The 20,789-nt window shown below is 54.0% G+C and overlaps 2 protein-coding genes across 3 annotated transcripts; both read right to left on the bottom strand.

Moving 5' to 3' along the window:
• Positions 1-31: 31 nt before the first annotated feature.
• RHOC (ras homolog family member C) lies at positions 32-6,237 on the bottom strand. 2 transcript variants are annotated; one of them, XM_068964056.1, is made up of 5 exons: positions 6,166-6,237; positions 2,626-2,789; positions 1,961-2,081; positions 1,503-1,633; positions 32-625 (listed from the first exon to the last, which is right to left on the bottom strand). In XM_068964056.1, the coding sequence occupies exons 2-5, from the start codon at positions 2,779-2,781 to the stop codon at positions 452-454; spliced, it is 582 nt and encodes a 193-aa protein (XP_068820157.1). In that variant the 5' UTR covers positions 2,782-2,789; positions 6,166-6,237; the 3' UTR covers positions 32-451. The 2 variants fall into 2 exon arrangements, with proteins under 2 accessions (XP_068820157.1, XP_068820158.1); XM_068964057.1 differs by lacking the exon at positions 6,166-6,237 and adding an exon at positions 5,605-5,943.
• A 3,022-nt stretch (positions 6,238-9,259) lies between these two features.
• Positions 9,260-14,832, bottom strand: PPM1J (protein phosphatase, Mg2+/Mn2+ dependent 1J). Its single transcript, XM_068966174.1, has 10 exons — positions 14,507-14,832; positions 12,793-12,907; positions 11,999-12,286; positions 11,597-11,709; positions 11,238-11,322; positions 10,349-10,467; positions 10,081-10,144; positions 9,818-9,925; positions 9,550-9,701; positions 9,260-9,407 (listed from the first exon to the last, which is right to left on the bottom strand). The coding sequence occupies exons 1-10, from the start codon at positions 14,830-14,832 to the stop codon at positions 9,260-9,262; spliced, it is 1,518 nt and encodes a 505-aa protein (XP_068822275.1).
• Positions 14,833-20,789: the final 5,957 nt, after the last annotated feature.

The raw sequence follows: 20,789 nt of genomic DNA, 5'->3' as shown, positions 1-20,789 counted from the left end.
ATTTTGGAGCCTGTGGCCTTTATTCATGCCCCACACCAAGAATAGCCAGAGACAAGGCTCCTGCCCAAAGCAGAAACACCAGGGGCCTGGGACTCGGTTACACCTGCCAAGTCCCCTACCCTAGATCTGTTGTGAGTAGGAAGTGTATAAAGTGCTGGTGTGATGATCCTCTGGGGAAGGCCAAAGGGATCAAGAGCCCCACCCCAGGACGGAGGCAACAGGAGGAGGGGCTGTGCTCTGAGGGGCAGGATGTACCCCTCTGTTCCCAGGGTGCTTGTGGGAGGGGGTGTGCCTACGGCCACCACTGTCAGGGCTGGGGAAACTCAATGCAGTCCTGGGCAGGAGGGAACTGGGAAAGGGAGCCTTCAAGGATCCCTGATACACTGGGGTCACAGAGCGCAGAGGGAGTTTCTGCAACCCCCTGGAGGAAGGAGGGGAGGTCTTGGGGATCTCAGAGAATGGGGCAGCCCCTCCGGCGCTTATTCTTGCGGACCTGAAGGCCAGCCCTAGTGGCCATCTCAAATACCTCCCGCACCCCCTCCTTGGTCTTGGCTGAGCACTCAAGGTAGCCAAAGGCACTGATCCGGTTCGCCATGTCCCGGCCTTCCTCAGATCGAACAGGTTCCTGGGAAGGTAGACAGACAGTGGTCAAAGAAAGCTGCTGGTTAGGTGCACCTCATCTGTATTTACAACTAAAATAATTACTCCAGCCCCCTTCCCTCAAAGCACCCAAGCCTCAGCCACCATGGGCAACTTCTAAGCAAGAAACCCAAGACTCCTGTTTACCTTCAAATTTCTACCAGCCAGCCCTATATCCCACGGTACTCCCTTCTCTTGACTGAATGCAGATCTACGGTCTCCTGACTCATCTCCCTGCCTCCATTCTCACCTTCCAATCCATCCTCTACGGCTGCCAGAATCATTTTTCTAACATGCTGACCTGACCATATCTGTCCCCAGTTTAAAATCTTGCCATAATTATCCTCAAAGTATTCTTTTCATTCTATTTGTCCATATTCCTATCCTGGCAGCTCATCCTAATTAACTCATCCTATGGCTGGAAAGCCACTTCTAGGTGCACAAATTAGCCAGCTCCCTGTCTGGGCCTGGCCTTCCCCAACCACTTCCAACACCCTCCCCGTCCCATGCCCCCATCAGTTCACACCTCCTGACGTGAACGCAGGAGACCCCAGGCAAAGCATCTACCGTAGGAACCCAGTTCCCTGAGGGTGGCAGTTTTCTTACTCATCTTAATAGCCCCGATGCCAAACTGGACAACAGACAAAAAAAACGCCAAGTGACCTTAGACAAGTCACTTTGCCCACGTCACTTTCATCAAATATCACTGGTTCTCTCACCAAGGTGCAGATGCAAGGGGGTAGGAAGTGGACCCCACCATCACCTCTAACACAGTCAGTAGGAGGGAGGCTCCTTTACCAGCCTGCACGCCCCCAGGGGGTGCCTTCCTCTGCAAGGGCCCCCAGCCTGGCGGTGGCACCCACCTGCTTCATCTTGGCCAGCTCTCTCCGAGTATGCTCATCTTGCCTCAGGTCCTTCTTATTCCCCACCAGGATGATAGGCACATTGGGGCAGAAGTGCTTCACTTCTGGGGTCCACTTCTCAGGAATGTTTTCTGCACAGACATGTCCCAACAGTGGACGATAGATAAACCTAAGTTTGTGCCTCCACTTAGGCTAGAAGGCTCCCCCTGAGTCCTATCTTCCCCATGGCCGAGTCTTAGAGACTCTTCAGCATGAGAGTCCCTTTCACAGCTCAAAACCCCTCCCCATCACAGTACACATGTTCCCAAGTCCTCCAAGGGCCGGAGTTACCACAGAGGCTAAAGGGGCTCCCAGTACCCACCCCCACAGCCTCTGAAGATGACTGAGAGGAGCCCAGGCAAGAGCTCCCTCTGGTTGGTTCCAAGAGGTTCTCAGTCCCCTCCTTCCAACACCCTCACCCAGACTGTCGGGGCTGTCGATGGAGAAGCACATGAGGATGACATCAGTGTCCGGGTAGGAGAGAGGCCGCAGGCGATCGTAGTCTTCCTGCCCTGCTGTGTCCCACAGGGCCAGTTCCACCTGACACACAGGACCAGTGCTTAGCCAGCCTGAGGGCCCCAGTCATACACAGCCTCGCCACCCAGAGGCCCTCTCCGAAATCACCATCCCTTAGGTTCACTGAGCGTCTACCTATTGAGCACCTACTGTGTGCTAGGGACAGTGCTCATCCTTGTCACACAACACAAATAAGGTGAGTCTTTTAAATCCTGAGACAAACTGATCTTTGTGCAGTTTGAGTTGCCATTGTGAGCATCACTATTTTAATTAATCTTCATAAAAACATTTTGAAGAAGACCTTACCATTTCCCCATTTTACATTTGGGGGAACTTAAGCCCAGAGGCAAAGGAATTGGGCCGATTACAGAGCCAGTGTGTTAAAAAAAACCAGGAGGTTATCCGGATTTTCTAAAACTGCAACTTCACTACCTAAGTTTCACTGGTTCCAGCAGGGAGAGTAAAACCAGGACATGGGTAGGTGGTAAGGACAGACATTCTAGGTCCCTAAGTGATGGCGGCTGGTGGGGTTCCAAGGTGAGACGGGAAGGGGGCTGTTAGCCTTTACCTGCTTGCCATCCACCTCTATGTCTGCGATGTAGTTCTCAAAGACAGTAGGGACGTAGACCTCTGGGAACTGGTCCTTGCTGAAGACGATGAGGAGGCAGGTCTTTCCACAGGCCCCATCCCCCACGATCACCAGCTTCTTTCGGATGGCAGCCATGGTCAGGGCTGGCAGGGAAGAGGCAGCAGGGATGTTGGGAAAAGCCAGTGAATCCAAAAACACTTCTCTGGGGCCCGCAAGACCTCTCTGGAAACCGAGGCATCCGACAAAAGGAGGGGAGGGAGGGAGGGAAAGGAGCTTGCTCAGGCATGTTCTTGCCAAGAACCAATTGTTCAGGCAACTGAGCTTGAAATTCCTAATCTCAAGGTCAGGGACAGGTCTCCCCCATGGGTTAGAATGCACAAGTAGAATACACAAGAAGAACCACCCACTTCGGAGCCAGGAAAGCATGAGTTCTAATCTAATCCACTCACCAACTGTGGGCCCCTGAACACCTTGAAGGGTGCTCAGGAATCAGGGGTATCTCCAGAAAAGCCAGTTTTTATCTATTCTACATATCAGAGTTTAAAGTCAGACTTATTTGTTACCAGGATTTCAATACTTTCAAAAGATTAATAATTACAAAGGTCCAATCTGGAACACATTGAACACATTGTCCCTCACTCAGCACAAATCATGCCTGCCCACTGCAAAACAAAGAGTCCTACTGATACGGGTGGGTAAGGAAAGACTATTTATCATAACCTAGATGCCAGGTAGGGCTTCCCAGGTGGTTCAGTGGTAAAGAATCTGCCTGCAATGCAGGAGACTGGGGTTCGATCCCTGGGTCAGGAAGATCCCCTGGAGAAGGAAGTGGCTACCTACTCCAGAGGTAGGAGTAGACAGAGGAGCCTGGCGGGCTATAGTCCATGGGGTCACAAAACAGTCCAATACATCCTTGCAACCAAACAACAGGTGCTAGGTTCTATGTTGGACATTTTGACAAAAATCACTCCCTCTGTCCCCAGAAGCCTAGAAGGTAGTGAGCTTCCCTGTTTTGACAAACTAGGAAAGTGAGACTCATGGAAGCTAAGAGGAATTCGGAGTCATGGCAGGGAAGGCACTCAGAGTAGGGCTGGGTGACTACAGTCTGTTGCTTTTCTACGTTATCACCCCAGAGGTGGGAAGGAGAGCAGAGCAAGGGGAACCCAGACGGAGGGCAGCAGCAGCGGCCAGCCAGCTTCCCTGGCCCACCCCATCCCAGTCCCCAGGTCCCCGCATACACAAAGGAGGCTCAGTCCAGGCAGTGCCCACAGCCCACACTTGGGCAGGCTGCCTGCCTCCCCCTTCCTCCTGGGCCTGGCAGCAACACTGGGTCACTCAGCCCCAGGCAGGGGACAATGACCACACTGTAGGGAGCCACACATCTACCGCAGCAGAGCGACCGAGAATAATCCACTAGGGAATCACCTCCACCCACTCCGTGGGACGGCCCCTTCCTCCTCTCTGTCCAGCTCACCCTGAGGCCCTGCCCACCCCTCCCTGTGACTCAGGGCCAGGAGTCAGCTTCCCGGGGTTTTCATGTGTCCCCTGCCCCCAACACACACGGAAGGGCAGCTGCACAGTTCATCACACCTTGCCAGCTTCTTTTTGCCCCTGAAGCTGAGCCTCACTTCCTCCTTCCCTGGGGAGAAGAGCTGACCTCCAGCCGGCTGGAGTTCCCAGGCCCCCAGCCTGGGAGGAAGAGAGGGCGGGCTTCGGGCCTGAGATGAAGTCGAGGCTGTGGGGAGGAGCGGGAGCTGGAGCCGGCGCTGGGAGGAACTCCAAAAGGGAGACAAATGAAGGCCAATTCCAGCGCCAGCCACACAGGGAGTGGTTAAGAAAGAAGGGGACGGTAACCTGATCTCGGCCCCAAACCTGGCTTTTTCTCTCAGTCCCACATCCTGTCAAACTAGGCTGAACTCCCTCACTCCCCACACACCACCACCACCTCACAGCCCGGCCCTGGTCTGCCTTTTTGGAAGCGAATATTACAGCCCAAGGCAAGTTCTCTTCAACAGTGGGATCCCGGGTGGCCTCCCTCCCCTCCACACACACAGGCACAACACTGGGATGAGGGGAAGCGGATGTGAATCAGATGGAATTTATAGGAGCTGAGCGCACGGCCACTCTCTAACACCACAACAGGGGCTTTCTGATATCCCAAAAGGCAAGCAAGAAGGCATTCACCCTGCCAGCTGATTTCCTCCACAAATGGAAACCATCCTTCAGAAAAGGGGGTCTCCTGAAAATTCTACCCAAGTGACCAACACCCTCTCACATTCCCACAAGTCCATTGGGTCCAACTGAGGGAAGACAGGCTGCAGTAGCCCCAACCTGGCACAGGCAGCATTGATGGACAGATGGAGGGCATTAACCATCAGGGTGAATACCAGTTGCCTAGCTCTGAGTTTGCCACTGCCCTCTCCCACTCCAGCAGGGCAGTTTAGGTAGCACCAGATGGTGCAGGTCAGAGGCCAGAACTCTAGGGCAGGGGCATGCTGGAATGATCTGGAGCACACCCTCCCCCAGCTCAATTAACACTTTCCCTTCAAGCTCAGAGGAGTCCTAGATCCAGCCCAGGCCAAGACACCAGGCCCAAGGCCAAGACAGCAAGGACAACAGCTCCCTGTGAGAGGCAACCCCTGAGGAACTGCCCCACTGACTTCAAGAGGGGCAACCAAACCCCACAGGACGTGGTATGAGTCGAACTCCCGGGGCCTTCCCTGGGATGAAACAGCTCCTCAATCATCTCAAGCTTTCCAGATGAACCAGGGGCTGACGACCACCCCTGATGTCTAGGGAAGAAATCAGATACCTCCTCCTGGACTTGAAAACCAGAAGTGACTTGGCCTCGGGTCCCCCAGGCCAAACCCCCAGGATACTCTTTAGCCAGGTTGGGGAGTGTGAAGGAACACACACACACACACACAAACGGCTTGAATCCTTCCCAATTTCCCGTACCTCCACTGCAGGCCGGCTCCAGAAACCATCCTGGCCGAGGTCCAGACCCCGGAGCAGTGGCAGCCCCCGCGGTCACACCCCACCCTTATTCCTGCCACTTCACAGGCCCGGCGGGGGGGAATTCCCACCTCAAGCCGGATCGGGCCCCAACTCACACCCCAGCCAAGGTCCACCGCGGGCCGCCAGACTTGGGAGCTGAGCATCTGCGCGGGAGCTCCCTCGCGGAGACCCAAGTTGCCCCCTCTCCTCCTCGCCCTGCCAAGCAGGTTCTGGGAAGCCGAGAGAAGGGAATGGACTTCGACTCGGACACCTAGAGGCGAGAGGCCCTGCGGGACAATTCCCGGCGCCCCCACGGTAGCCCAGGAGGGCAGGGAGGGGCCCAGCCGTCCGGATCCCCGCGCCGCCCAGACGCCGCGTACGAGGGGAGGGAAGGGGCCCGCGCTCGGGCCAAAGCCCCTCCCCGGCCGGCGCCCCGAGCTCCAGCCAAGTGGAGAAGAGGGAAAGTGCTCTGCCGGGAACCAATGCCCAGGACTCCACCGCCCACAGCCCCAACCCGGGTACCTTCCGCTCCGCCGCTTCCAGCTGCGCTGCGGGCGCGGGAGGCAGAGAGTGACCCGCGGGGCCCCGCCGCCCCGCCCTCCTCCAGCGCCGCGGCGGGGAGGGGCGACTGGCCCGGAGGGGCGGGCCGGGCGGCTCTTGGCTCCGCCCGCCCCCGGCCCCCGCCCACGGCCCCAGGCGGTAGCCCAGCGCTGGCCCGCGGGGTCCGGGAGATGCCTGGACTGCGGAGGAGCGGGCGGCGGGGCTAGGCGCGGCGAACTGGACCCGGGAGGACTCTGCCTCAGCGCCACCTTCCAGCTCTTACGGGCGGACCGGCGTCGGGAAAGTTGAGAGGCGCCCGGGGTGGGGTCAGGAAAGGGCCGCTGCTGCCCTCCCGTGGCTGAGCGGCCACCCGCGCCTACACCACCTGGGTGGTGTCCCGTGGGAGGCGGGACTGGGAAAAGCGGCTTCTGGACGCCGGAGGAAGGGGCTGCGGGAAATCCCCACCCTCTTAGAATCGTTGCGCAGTAAGTACAGCCCAGCATCATTCCCCAGCCTCGGAGACCTTTCAGAACCTTTGAGATTCAGGGGCACTTGGTTCCACCTTGCAATTACCTTCCATCTCCCTACCCGGAATTTCCAACTCCTACCCATCCTTCAAAGGGCATTCTTGGAAATCTTTCTGGATTCCCCAGCTAAGAATTCAGTTCCCACCTGCACTGTCTTATTTCTGTGCTTCTAGGGACACCTCCCAGGTGCTCTAGAGGCCTCCCAGGTGGCTCAAGTGATAAAGAATTCGCCTGCCAATGCAGGAGACACAGGCAGGAGAGGCCGGTTCAATCCCTAGGTCAGGAAGATCCCCTGAAGGAGGAAATGGTAACCCACTGTAGTATTCTTGCTTGGGGAAATCCCATGGACAGAGGAGTCTGGTGGGCTACAGTCCATGGGGTCACAAAGAGCCAGACAGGACAGAGCACAGTTCACACGTAGCACAGGGACACCTAGCTTGCTTTGACTTGTGTGTTGAGTATTTACCAACACGTGTATCTTTTTCCCTGAAAGGTACATGAGGAAGTGAATGGAGGATGAGGAGTCTACTTACATTTTATTAGCTTGTGCAGGGCACACTACATAGCTTCTAATAGTCATCACAGATTTTTGGGTTAAGTATACACATCCCCTTTTACCTGTAAGGAAACTGAGGCTCAAGAAGTCAGTGACTTGTCCAAATTTTGCCATATGTACATGGCAGAGCAAAATCTCAGAGTCAGGCCTGTCTGGCTCCAAAGCTGGTCTCTCTCCCTGCTGCCCACTGTGATCCTTCACTCTGTCCCTTCTCACTTTCTGGCACAATGTGTGGCACATAATAGGTTTTCAACAAATATTTGCTGAATGAATGAATGTTACAAGTCATACAGACTTTAAAGATCTGACAAGCAACCCACACATCTGCTAAATGAGGAAACTGAGGTCCACAGTAGTTTGGTCCCAATCCTCTTAAGTGGCTCAATAGACCTAGCTATGTACTCAGTTCAAATCAGTTTCTATCTTCAAAGAACTTGTGATCTAAATCCAGAATACAGACAAATTAAAGATAAGTAATAGTTATTGAACCCTTATTACATAGACCGGGCTATGCATACATGAACTACTTTAGTCCTATAACCACCTCGTGAGGTAGTAATGTAATGCCCATTTTTCCAAAAAGCAAGTTGAGGCTCAGAGAGATTGCACACTTCTTAGTTGGATTTTTGGCACCAGGACCCAAACAGCAGGACTTTCAGCCCCCTGCTCCTTCACTGCTACTCTGTACCAAGTCCTCATATAGACAGTTACAGTACAAGAGGCGAGCACTGTAGTGCAGGCATGCATGGGCTGTGGAAGAACAGAAGTGTTCAAGTTGCAGTAATGCATTGATTTTAAATGTGTTGGAGCTGCGCTAGACCCACAGAGTTGTGGAAATCCCAAGAGGGTGGTGGTGGAGAAAGACAGGACTGGAGAAGGAAGCAGTGGCCCCATCAAGAGCTGAGGGTTAGGGTTAGGGTTAGCTGAGTGTCCGTTTTGATCTAGGTGCAGTAAGGAGCCACTGAAGTGCTCTCTCAGAGGAATCACCAACTTAGATTCACGTGGTAGAAACGGCTCCTTGGCTGCCGTGTGTAATCTTTACTGGGTAAACAGGGAAGTGGCTTGGGAATGAAATCAGCAGGTAAGTTAGGAAGCTTGTATACTAAAGGACTACAGTAGTGACTTTGTGTGTGTGCTCAGTCGTTCAGTCGTGTCTGACTCTTTGCGACCCCATGGAGTGTAGCCCGTCAGGCTCCTCTGTCCATGGGATTTCCCAGGCAAGAATACTGGGGTGGGTTGCCATTTCCTTCCTTCTCCAGGGGCTCTTCTTGACCCAGGGATCAGACCCAGGGATGGAACCCACATCTCTTGTGTCTCCTGTATTGGCAGGTGGATTCTTTACCACTGGGCCACCTAATAGAAATATGTTTTTAAATATTTAATCATCAATACTTTATGATTGGTTAGCTTGATGAGGGAGAAAGAGAAACCAAAGGTGATCAGCTCCAAGAATTCTAATTTGAGTAGCTGAGCTGGTGCCCCCTGAGATAGAGCCAGGAGAAGGATGTATTTGTGGGAGAAATGATGGATTCATTTGGAGGAATGGAGAGTTGAAGTGCTTGTGGGATATCTAGGGGATGTTTGGAAGACCACTGGGATATGTAGGTCTAAGGTTCAGGAAAAGTCTGGACTGGAAAGGGTGCCTTGGAAGACGCCAGCTCTAGGATGAAGCCACAGAACAGGATAAGAGTGTGTGGAGTAGGAAGAGCAGAGCAAAGAGCCTAGGAACATTACATTTTTAGGGCTCTTCTGGCGTTCTTTCCACCACCCCAAAGACTTAAAACTTCAGTTTTAAGTCAAAGTAAATAAAGACACACATCTTTATTCATCTGGTTTATTTGCCAAGAGCTATAACTGTAGATCTAACTGGCACCCCTTCTTCAGTTAAGTTGCCACTAAAGAAGGTGGGGGAGACAACTTCAGAATTTGGGTTGGGAGAGGCATAAGCATGGAGAGGCTGGGATGGTGGTGGGAGGTTCAGGGCTTGAGCCTCTCAGGAGTAACTGCCTGGCCCTCCCAGGGGGATGACGAAGACTGAGATATCATCCCCGGAACCCAGCTTGTTGTTGGGGAGACGCCAACCACGGTCCCGGGGTGTGCCCCGGGCCCCCAGGACCAGAGCTTGGGCCAGAGCTGTGTACCTGCCAGGAGCACATGTGCACATTCATGTACCAACACATCTATGGGAAGGTGGGTACACAGGCCCTCACGTGGGTCTCCCAGCATCGCTTCCCTATCCCTTCCTTCCCCATCGTCATCCCCTTGCCACCATACAACCCCTACCTGCTGGGGTCATTGGGCTCATAGGCTGACAGCACCCTGTCCACAGTGGCAGCTACCGCACAGTCACTGGTGACGTCCCACAGCCCATCTGTTCCCAGGACTAGCACGTCATCTGGACAGTGCTCGTACTGCGTCAGGTCATACACTCGCACCTGGTGGGGCAAGAGGGTGCAGAGGGAGCCTGGTGATAAAGCAACCTCGGGTGAAAGCTAGCCCAAGACCCCCAGAGGAGGGAGGGCATGGCTAAGGAGGTGCCCGTGCAGCTCACCTCAGGGAAACAGGAGAGGAAGGGCTTGATGGGCAGGGTGGAACTGCAGACCCTGAGGTTGTGGTCTCCCAAGCCCCGGGTCACCCCAATGGTGGCCATCACTCGAGCCTAAAGAAAATGAGGAGGGGGTGCTGCTCTAGCCCTCTCCCGAGTCTCTGGGACCATGGACCCTCTCCACCCCGACCCTCAGGTAGAACCTCCACCTCCCTAGACAAGTTGTGGTGGGTCCTCCTGCCCTCTCCCGCCTCTACCATGGAGTTTACCTTTTTGCCCTCCCCACAGACCAGAGGAAACCTGAGATCCTCCAGCTCGATCTTTTTGTAGGCCCTGGGGAGGGGGAGTAGAGGAGGCATCACCCAGGCATCAAAGCCCCTCTCCCCTAGGAGCCACACCCCTTATACAAACCCCTTAAGAAGGGGCACACACCCCCCAACTCCCAGCCTAGCCCGGCCTCCAGCCTCCACCTTGCTGCTGGCCATGGACTGGTTGTGTTGCCATGGAAATGGGCCCCAGCTCTGAGGGAAGTGTTACCAGCCAGTCATGTTCTGGTCCCGGTACAGCATCCTCTGCCCCAGCTCCTTAGGCTGAACTCTGCGGGGGAACTCGAGGTGGGTGAATTCACCACCCAGCAGCTCTGGTTTCAGGAAGCCCTGGGGTTGGGAGTGACCAGAGAGAGCAGAGGGCCAGGGGGCATTAGGTTTACAGGACATACTGGTGTACAGATGATGTTAATTATAGCAGACCTTTAAGTGGAGTTCGGGTGGGAGACCCGGGTTCAATCCCTGGGTCAGGAAGATCCCCTGGAGAAGGAAATGGCAACCCACTCCAGTATTCTTGCCTGGAGAATCCCATGGACAGAAGAGCCTGGTGGGCTACAGTCCACGGGGTCCCAAAGAGTTGGACATGACTGAACGACTAACACTTTTTACTTTAAGTGGAGTTTATTCTGTAACATGTACTGTTCTCATATTAACATATACTAACTCATTTACCCTCATAACAGCCTTTACGGTAGGAACTCCTGATGCATGGAGAAGCTAAGGGAGTTGTCAAAGATCACACAATTAGCAAAGTCCTGAAACCAAGGCTTGGCAGCCCAGCTCCTAAGCCATTGCTTTAAAGCACCAAGCCATCCTGTTCCTTAGGGGCCTTGCTGTTTCCCTTCCCCACCTCTGACTGCTCTTCCTTCCTCAGTGGAGGCCACAGTGGGAGCTTTGGGGCAGCCCACGTTCCTTCCTGTTGTGTCCTCCACTCCAGCCCAGCCAGGCACTCCTTAGTCTGTGAAGGGGCCTTCCCAGTAAGCTCCAGTAAGGAGCTGTCTGTCTGTATGGTGGGGGTGGGAGAGTCCTTGGGACCTGGCAGTACAGAGAGGCACAAGATTCCACAAGGAATGAGAGCAGAGGGTTTGGTTCTTACTTACAAGCAGCTGAAGACGCTGGCGCTCAGTCTCCGGGGTGAACTCCCGGGACATTGGAATGATTTCACCATTCCGGACAATGATGGCTCTGCCCAGAGAAAGAAAAGGTTTGGACTTGGCTCTCCTCAGCACCCTCACATGAAGAATTCCAAAAAGACAAGGCCTGCCCTCACAGCCCCTCACCCAGACCTCATTTTTTTCCCCTCATAGTTACCTCAAGCCATTTCTTGTCTGTGATCCCTCCTGACCCCGTCTAGTCTGATTTTTAACACCCACCACTTCATTCTCTTCTATTCCTCCATCCCAGAAAGTTGACCGCCGCCCCCCCCGCCACAGCCTTTTTAAAAGCTCCCACCTCATACCTGCTGTCACCTGCGTTGGCCACGTACACCTTGCCTAGCAAGTAGACCACAACCAGTGCACAGCAGCCCCCTTCCACTTGTTGGCCACGCCGCTCCCGGGCCATCTGCCCATCCTGCCATATGAGGAAGGGTCAAAGCGGGGTGGATGAAGAAGAGACTCAATACACACAGCCACCCGGCCCACATCTGCAGAAATAAACTGGCCCAGGCCAGCCACACTGGTGGAGAGGAAGGAAGACATCTGTATAACACACCCTCCCTCCCCGCCTCTGAACCAAGTTCTGCTCAGGTTTTCGAAGCTGTTATGGGTTCTCAGAGTCACCTTCTCAGGCCACCTGACTCCTATACATAGTTGACCAGAGTGTTAGCCTGGCAGGCCCTTGGCCTGGGCCACCCACTTACCATGAGCTGGAAGGCATTCTCAATGGCACCCACTACCAGGCTCTCATGAGTCACTTCCTTCTGTGAAGACCAGCAGGATTGAGGACCAACCAACTGAGAGGAATCAGAGGAACCTGGAGCCCCCGGGGTGGACGGGAGGCAGAGTGGGGGCGGTAAGGGGTCCTGGAGTATCTCTACCAGGTCTTTTAGCTGCTCCCGAATGTGGCGATGCAGAAGCCTAGAGGCCATTTCAGCAGCCCCGCCCCCTGCATGCCCGTCAAACAGACCCCAGTAGTAGAAGCAGAGACCCTGGGGAAGGAAAAGTTGGAGGTGAGTGAGTGAGTGAGTGAGAGTGTGTGTGTGTGTGTGTGTGTGTGTGTGTGTGTGTGTGTGTTTTATGCAGGGAGAAAAGCAAGACTCTGGGCATCCATATAAACATCAGAGAGGAAGTCAGAGTTTGGTATTAAAGGCAAATTAGATTTATTCATTCATTCACCAAGGGCCTACAATGTGTCTAAAAGCAAAGTATCAAAAGAGTCAAACTCAAAGGATAAAGATGCAAACATAAGCAATGGTAATTATTTAAATCATCAATAAATACATGAGCATCTACATTTTAGGTGAAAAACTAAATATTCATACTGACATGGTAGAATCTAACTGAGCAATGTCAGATAAAGGTTCTGTGCCATAGGCAGAAAGCTAGTGATTTAGGAGGTATTGCGTGGCTCAGATGAAAAACTAAATGCCTAGAATCCCTGGGGAGAGGTGTTTCCCATGTCTCTGGAGGCTAGAAAAGGGGGTGGGGGGCTTACCTGGCCTCGGCTAGGCTCCCTAGGTGCCCCTGAAACACTCCTCCGGCCTTCCACATACACCACTTCACAGCAAGCCTGGTCCTCATTGTGCCGGCTCTTGCCAGCGTTGATGACCCTATCAGGCCAGAGTGACCACATCAGGTTGGATACCAGGCCAGGTCCTGGAATAACTCCCACCTTAGACACACATACCCTCTCTGGCCTGCTGGCCAAGCTGAGAAAGGTCACAGCCACCTGGGAACCAGGCCAGAGGGAGGAGGAGAAGGGAGGCAGGGCAAGTCACAAGGAGCACAGTCTGGGTGTCAGGCTCCACCGCTTCTAGAAAGGCCACAGCCACAGCAGCACTTTCCCACCTCAGTCCTCCCACCTCTGGCTAAGGGGACATCCTGATGGTGCTACTGGGGGAAGGCCTGTATGAAGGGGAGGAGGTTTTAATTCCTGGCTTGCCAAGATCCTACATCCACCCTGGTGCACCTCCCCCCAAACTGTTCTAGTGCCCTATCCACAAGACCCCACTCTACCCTCACGAGTACACCCACCTTTATCCTAAAATCATCCAGTGAAAGTTTCTGCTGCTTTGTTTTTTTGTTTTTGTTTTTTGACCGCTTGTGGGGTCTTAGTTTCCCAACCAGGGATGGAACCCGAGCGCCCTGTGTTGGAAGCTTGGCGTCTTAACATGGAAGTCCCAGTTTCTGCTGCTTTGGCAAAGAGTAAGTGTACCAGCCCATATCAGGAAAGAGGAATTGAAATAGGGTAGGAGTGGAAGACCCCATGGACTGTGCTGGAGCCACACAACCCCAAACTCTTTCCAAATAGGAAGTTAAAGGAGCTGATAGTGGGGCCACAGGTCCACCAGCCACCACCCTCAGCCCCTGGGCACCCTCAGCTTCCTAAGTGCTCTGCTTTCCCAGCAGATGCATTAAAAATCCACGGGCCCTATGGGAATTCCCTGGCTGTCCAGTGGTTAGGTGCTTTCACCTCCAGTCCCGGATCCCTGGTCAGGGAACTAAGATCCCTCCTGACATACAGACAGACAAACAAAACCCAGGTGGCCTTGGAGCAAGCCGCCTGCTCCTGCCACTCTGACCGCTCTGGCCCGAGGGTCCACTTCCTTGCCTGGCCAGGGCAAGTCCACCCACCAAAGGGTGTTCAAGGGGGCCTTCCCGCTTCCCCCGGGCACCCCCCCCCCCAACCTTCCGCCCCTGGGAAAGCCGGCGGCAGCCTGGTGTCGAGGGCTATTTCTGGGTGTGGAGGGGGAGGGGAACGGTAAGAGGGACAGGGAACTGGGGCGCTGGGGTCGGGAAGCCCAAGGAATTTTTCCAGCTGCCATCTCCTATGTTGCAAGGGACCCCCGGCCCTTGACACCTCCCCTGTCTTGGCCGCTAAACTACTGGGCCGCGGCTGAGAACTGGCCAGCTCATCGCTCACGGGCCCTTCGCCCTCCCGGCTCTGGGAGAGAACAAGGTTCTGAAGCGGCGCGGGTGAGGACAGTCAGCGAGCTAGAAGATCCCGAGAAAAAGCTGCACCCGACTTGAGAAAGGGCTGGGAGCGGGTGCGGCCCGAAGCCCAGGGAAAGCAAAGGTCCTGGGAAAAGGGAGCCCCCTGGCACCGAGCGCGGCGAGGGGGATGCATCCCAGGGCCGGGAATGCCGAGGTGGGGAGGAGGTTGGGAGGGGGAGTCCCATCCTGGTTAGGGTGCCCCTGGGGGCGCTCACTCGGCGTAGCCCGTGCTCCAAGGCAGGCGACGGCCGGTGTCCGGAGGGCTTTGCACAGCCCGGCCAGCGTGGTCGTCGGCGCGTCGCAGCCCCCCGGGGCTCAGCTGCAGAAAAGTCGGTCGGGAGAAGCTTGCTCGAGCCTCTACTGTCCTCGCTGGCGCCGCACCCCCGCTCCCAGCCCTGGCCGGAGGACTCCTAGGAGCTTGTGGAGGGGCAGCGGGTGGCGCCGAGGTCGCGTTGGGCAGGTCTGGCGACTTGGGGCGCGAAGGCGGGGCGCCCCCAGAGCTCACCAGGTGCGCCACGGCCGAGCGCACCCGGTTTAGCATGCTGCCTCCCTGCCCCGCCCTCGGCCGTGGCCCCGCCCCAGAGCAGGCCCCGCCCCCTAGGGCTCGCGAGGGGCGGTGCTCGCTCTGGTCGGTTCGGTCCCTCCATTGGCTCCCCGCCCCCAGGCAGGTCCCTGGCAAAACTTCCCGGCTCCCGGACCCGCCCCGCGGGCTAGTGGCCTCTACCCACCCCGTCCGGCTTCTCCGGCCTCCGTTTTTTAGGGGAAGAAGGGTCTGCTGTTGTAGGGAGGGAACAGAGAGAAGGAAATCTTACTTCAGCCTTGCTCTACATTAGACATCAGCTAGAACTTCCCCATTGTGACGGGAAGGTGGTGTCTCCTTGACCTCGGTTCGTTGTGGCCAGGCTGCCCAGAGGTTGGTGGAGCTGATGACTTCCATCGAAGAAGCTCTGGTGTGATAACACCTCTGGCTTGGTCTGCCAGAGTGAGAATGAGGGCGAGCGAACTGTTGCTGGGTTGCTGTGGAGATGGTAACAAGGGAGCCTGGAGCCAGTCATCCTGCACTGGGGAGCTGGGTAAGTTCCTGGATTCCTAGAGGCACTGTTCCCCGTGAAGACCACCTCTAGATCCGTCAGAGCGGTTGCCACTCCATTTTTCTTCAGGACCCAATTTCTTCCCATATTTCCGTATTTAAAACACCTTCCCTGGTGGTTCAGATGGTAAAGCGTCTGCCCGCAAAGCGGGAGACCCGGGTTCGATCCCTGGGTTGGGAAGATCCCCTGGAGAAGGAAATGGCAACCCACTCCAGTACTCTTGCCTGGAAACTTCCATGGACAGAGGAGCCTGGTAGGCTACAGTCCATAGGGTTACAAAGAGTCAGACATGACTGAGCAACTTCACTTTCTTTCTTTACCACAGAATTAGGTAGTAAGAATAACAACAATGACTACCATTTATTGAGGACTAACTACATAATGGTCCCTCTGCAAAGCGCTTTCTGTACTTCAGGCCCTTTACACTGCACACTAACCCTACCTAGGTTTTTGTTATGTTCTTTTTATGGATGAGGCATGTCTGGACGCTCCTGTTATTTTACATGACTTATTCCAGGAGGTCAACCACCCCGTGTGAAATTTATGCCTGTGTCCATTTCCCAACCACCTAAACTGATACTATCTTAAGAATCTATATCAGAGAAGAAGAGTTAAGAAGAGATAGGTGAAGAGCAGAAAAGTGGGGGTTCCTTTTCTCCCACCCTCTTTCTCAACACAGAGACTGAGAGCAATCCAGGTGCACAACTTCTGTGATTGCCACCGGGGGGAGACAGAGGCCAGGCTAAGTGCCTAGCTGAGAGGGGAGGGCAGAACTGACAGGCTGCTGAAAGAGCTATGGTCCCTAAGCCTGGGAATTGATTGGGCTTCCAGAGACACCTCCTTCCCCATGCATGGTTCAAATGGGGACAAGGCCCTTAAGGTCCTAATGCAAGTTAGGGTAGTTCTCAGAGGTCACTGGCACCCAGTTCATGATGGGTATTCCACCTCTGGACTCTGTCTGGTGGGTGCTTCCTGACCACGACTCTGTTCCTGGCTACCCTGTAGCCCCAGAAGGGGTGACTTTCCTGGTAGCTTCCAAATGAAAATATCACAATGGTCATTCAGGTTGGTAGACTTCTGTAATTACACCTACACCCTGGGCAGAGAGAAATAAAAAAGAAGTCACAAGAAAAGAAAAAACAAAAGTCAGACCCAAAGGCACACAGAGTGGCAAGGCAGATGGAGATAAAGGACTTGCTGCTGCTGCTGCTAAGGATATTTCCCTCCTGTTTGAGAAAAACTGAAACAAGCTCACAGATAAATGGCATAAACAGCCACAGCAAGCTAAAGACAGAAGAAAAAAATACAACATCCTGGCTATTTTTATTATTCAGTGTTTCTGGGACAGTTTGCTTACCACTTCTCTGTGTCACTCAGCTCCGTAATTCCTTTTTTTCCCCTCAGCTCCGTAATTCTTGCTCTTCACAACATCCATCATGATGTGACTGCAAGTGGGCTACAGAGCCAGGGCCCAAAGGCCTCCTAGTTTCAGCACCAGATGGTCAACAGGGATGTCAACAGTTTCCTTGGGCTTCAGAACAGCCTCCTGACCATACCCAAATCCTAAGGATACCCAAATCCTAAGGATCTCCTCTCCCTGAAGCTCTCACCAGCTATTCCTGGCATCATCACACCTCCTCCATCCTCAGACTGCCCCAGAACCTGGTGAGAAGGTCACCACCTCTGTTCATCCCCAGGGCAGCACAGAGTGAAAGGGAAAAGCAGGCATGCAGTGGGAAGAAGCAATCGTGTAGGTTATTCTTCTCTGCTGAGAACTGTTCAGAGGCTGGTCCTGCCAGGAGTGTGCAAGGCCTCGGCTAGGGGTGGGAACTGGGCATCCTTAAGAGAAGTCCCTCTGTCCTGAGCAATGGCTCAGAGTCCAGAACTGGGCTTCTTCCCCTTGCCTCTGCCCTCCCCATTACTCCAACCCGAAAGTCCTCTTTAACTAGGAGGAATAGCCTTCAATTAAGAGGCAAATTCACACACCAACCACCACTTCCCTCTCTCATTTGTCTAATACTTTCGCGTCCAGATCACCTGTAATGAATTACACGCTGTACAATGGCAATTACATTGCGGTTTTTACAGTGATGAAGAAACTGGGTCTCAAGAGTTCCCAACTTGAGGTCACCCACAGGCCTACCAAAGCCCTCCTGCCTGCTGGGCTCCTACCCTCATACCTCTCCTGGTCCTTCCTGCCGCAGAGGACACCACTCCTGAAGCAGAGATCGTTTGTTATTTCCTCCTGGATTTTTAACATTTTAACATGGAAGGGATAACATATCTATCCAGAAGAACACTGTCAAATAGAATTTTGTGCAGTGTGGGCATGTTCTATATCTTTTCTGCCCAATCCAGTAGTCCCTAGCTACATGTGGCAACTGAGCACTTTAAATGTCATGAGTGTAAATGAGAAAATTATATTTAGATTTAAACAATCACATACGACTAATGGTTACCTTATTAGACAGTGCAAGTTCGGAAATCTTCAAGGCCCAAAGTCTCTGAGTGCCTGAGCTTTCCTCACACTCAGCACCCGCACCCCAAGCTCTAAGACGTCCAGAGTTTTGAGGGACCTTTCTGAATTACTCCAGCCTACACCAGGGACCGCATTGCGGGACTGGCTTCTTTTCCCCTCTTCCCTAGTCTTGCCTCGACCGCCAGGGGTCGCTGTGCCCGCCGGGCGGGCGCGGGAGGCGGAGGCGACAACCGCTCTGGGCTGGGGAAGCGAGAGCGGCCCCAGGTGAGGAGGAGGCGGCGGCGGCGGCGGCCGCGTACTTCCCCAGCCTGCGGGCGGGAGCATCGGAGGGACCCCGGCTGAGCTCTGCAGAGCTGGCCGGGCGGGCCCGGAGCTCCCCGGTGCCCGGAGCTGGCCCCGCCTGACCGTGATGCCACTTTGACCAGAGCCCCACAGCAACTTGGTGAGGGGAACAGAGCTCCGGACTAGACAGCACCCGAGCTGGCCTCAGTCCCCCTTTCGGGTCTCCATCCTGGGCTCAGAGGTGAAGAGAACCTCAGGCCAGTAGAACCAGCCGGCACCGCCTGGGGCAGGTAGGTCCTGGACTTGGGGGCTCAGAATTGGGAGGACTGAGTCGGCGTGGGGCGGGAGAGGTGGAGAAAGATGGATCTTGTAGTTCACATTCTCAACCCTATGCTGGCATGCAGGGGCTTGGGGGAAACAGCCTGGGAAACTGAGGCAGGTGTGTGGAAGCCCGAGAACAAATCCCAGAAGCTTCTCTCTCTAGCTCTAAGGGAGGGAATAGAATGCCGGAGAACCCACCTAATACACTCCTAGGTCTTTTGGATTTTGAGGTTCATTAAGAGAGATGAAAACGTTAGATTGGAGGATGTGGCAGCTCAGAGAGAAATGGGATGTGGGGGCTGCCTTTGTAATTATCAAAACAAATATTCCCGAAGAGGGCGGGGAGAAGAGATACCAACTCAGGAAAGAGGTGCTTCTAGAATCTCCTTGCTTTTGGAGCACACCTATTCCAGGGGGGCTTGGCACCACTTCCTCCATCTGCCCCCACAGTCCCTTCTGGGCTCTCACTCTTGGGGAGCCACGACAGGAGGCTCTCCATCCTCCTTGAGCCCCACCATCTGACCTGCCCCAGTTCCACCTCCCTTTAGAGGCTGAGAGAGGGGAGGTCTTAAACAGACCTTTGGAGCTGAAGCCTCTGGGGCTCGAAAACCTGGAGGGGGAATGGGGGTGAGGGTGGTGGAGCTGAGCCAGCTCCTGGGCAGTCCAGGAAGCAGGTGCGAAGCAGGATGAGGGGAGGGGACAGCAAAGAGGATTCAGGACCTCGGGGCTGTTACTCTCAGGAGCCTCTCCCCAGCAGCAGTCTGTCAGATACTGCGCAGAAACACTTCTCTGGCCTTCATCCTCTTCCCAAGACCAGAGAGGTGATAGTGTTGGTTCGTAGACACCTCCTACCATCTCCCACTTCTCTTTTCAGGCTTACCACCCTACACTGCAAGGCCCTCGGCGAATTCCCAAGGCAGAGGAGGTACTTTACCCCCTGTCCTGGCACCTTGGGGAACAGCCTCAGAATTAGGTTCTACTTCAGTGCCCAGTCCACCCACTAGCCCTCACCCAGGCCCTCTTCCACCTCATGGAGGGCCACAGGCTCCCTCTGTCCCTTGCAAAGCACAAGAATCTCTCCTGCTTGTCTAGGTAGAGTCTGAAGCCAGTGGATGAACAGACAGAAGTTAAAGGATTCCAAAAAGGTGAGTTGAAGAGGGGAAGTTGGGGGGGGTGGCGCATGGGTAGACATAGATCAATCACTGTTTCCAAAAGGAGCAGGGGAGCAACTTCGTCTCCTGGTTTGGCCTCTGGTGTTCCCAGCACCAACCTGGCACCTGAGGGAGCCCTTGATGCCCCAAGGGACCAGCAGTGCAGCAGAAAGGGTGGTTCAGGCCTCTTCTGCGCTTGGTGTCTCCCAGCTGCTCTGTGCCTCTGCTTCCCTGGGATTCCCTCCATTTCTATTCCACTGTCTGGGAAAGATTTGGGAGATGTGAACCAACAAGGATGAAGGAGGAGAAGGAAAGGGAAGAGAGCAAAAACAAAGTGGTCCATTGGAAACAGGGAAGGTTTCTGGGCTCAGGGCTTTTCGATCCACATGCTGCCTGGCCTTGGGCAAGTTATTTGACTTCTCTGAGCCTCCATTCCATTTCTTCCTTTTTATATTTAATTTTTGTTTAAGTTGAATTGCTAGCAGATTGCTATGGTTCAGAATCCAAAAGATTAAAGAGCAATAGGAAGAAAAAATGTCTTTTCTCCCTTTGCTTCTCAGTCAACCAGTTTCTCAGACCACTACTTTCTCTTCTTGGTGGCAAACAACATTATTAGGGTCTTTTGGTACATTTTCCAGAGTGAGCTAGCTTACTCATATTTGAGCAACATATATAATCCCTCCCTTTTACACACTGAACACACATCACCCTGCACTTTGCTTTTTTTCCCCCCTAAATGATGGGTTATCCTTGGAGACCGTTGCATGCCTCAGTACATACAGCATTTCCTCATTCTTTAACAGCTTTCTGTATGGGACTGTATTTGCACAGATGGCCCGTAATGTATTTTGCCAGTCCTTTTTTGATGGTTGTGTAGATTGTGTCCAGACTTTTTTGAGTATCAGTTTGCTCATCTGTAAAATGGGTACAAATAATTCTACATTGTAGGACAGTTGTGAAGGACTCAAGCATGGTTGCAGAGTATGTGGGTCAGGTGCTCAACACATGGGAGTTAGCATTATTATCCCTCCCATGTCACAGCCTTCCATGGGACCATGTCCACGTCATTCTTTAAGACACTTCCTAAGTGTCCTCTCCCACAGAGCTTTCCATGCTATTCCCAACAGAACGTGTCCTCTCCTACTCCCCTTTCTTACTCCGGCACTCACCACTT

Source organism: Capricornis sumatraensis, chromosome 2 (genome assembly GCF_032405125.1).
Source record: "Capricornis sumatraensis isolate serow.1 chromosome 2, serow.2, whole genome shotgun sequence".
Lineage (NCBI taxonomy): Eukaryota > Metazoa > Chordata > Mammalia > Artiodactyla > Bovidae > Capricornis > Capricornis sumatraensis.
This window is presented reverse-complemented; position numbering and strand designations above follow the sequence as displayed.

Excerpts from the sequence above, each read along its gene's own strand:
- PPM1J (XM_068966174.1), bottom strand. The coding sequence starts at position 14,832 with ATGCTAAACCGGGTGCGCTCGGCCGTGGCGCACCTGGTGAGCTCTGGG. Across the intron at positions 12,287-12,792 it reads GGGAGCCTAGCCGAGGCCAG|GGTCTCTGCTTCTACTACTG; the intron begins GTAAGCCCCCCA and ends TTCCTTCCCCAG. Across the intron at positions 9,702-9,817 it reads TCCTCTCCTGTTTCCCTGAG|GTGCGAGTGTATGACCTGAC; the intron begins GTGAGCTGCACG and ends TTGCCCCACCAG.
- RHOC (XM_068964056.1), bottom strand. The coding sequence starts at position 2,781 with ATGGCTGCCATCCGAAAGAAGCTGGTGATCGTGGGGGATGGGGCCTGT. Across the intron at positions 2,082-2,625 it reads TAGAGGTGGATGGCAAGCAG|GTGGAACTGGCCCTGTGGGA; the intron begins GTAAAGGCTAAC and ends CCTGTGTGTCAG. Across the intron at positions 626-1,502 it reads AGCTGGCCAAGATGAAGCAG|GAACCTGTTCGATCTGAGGA; the intron begins GTGGGTGCCACC and ends CTACCTTCCCAG.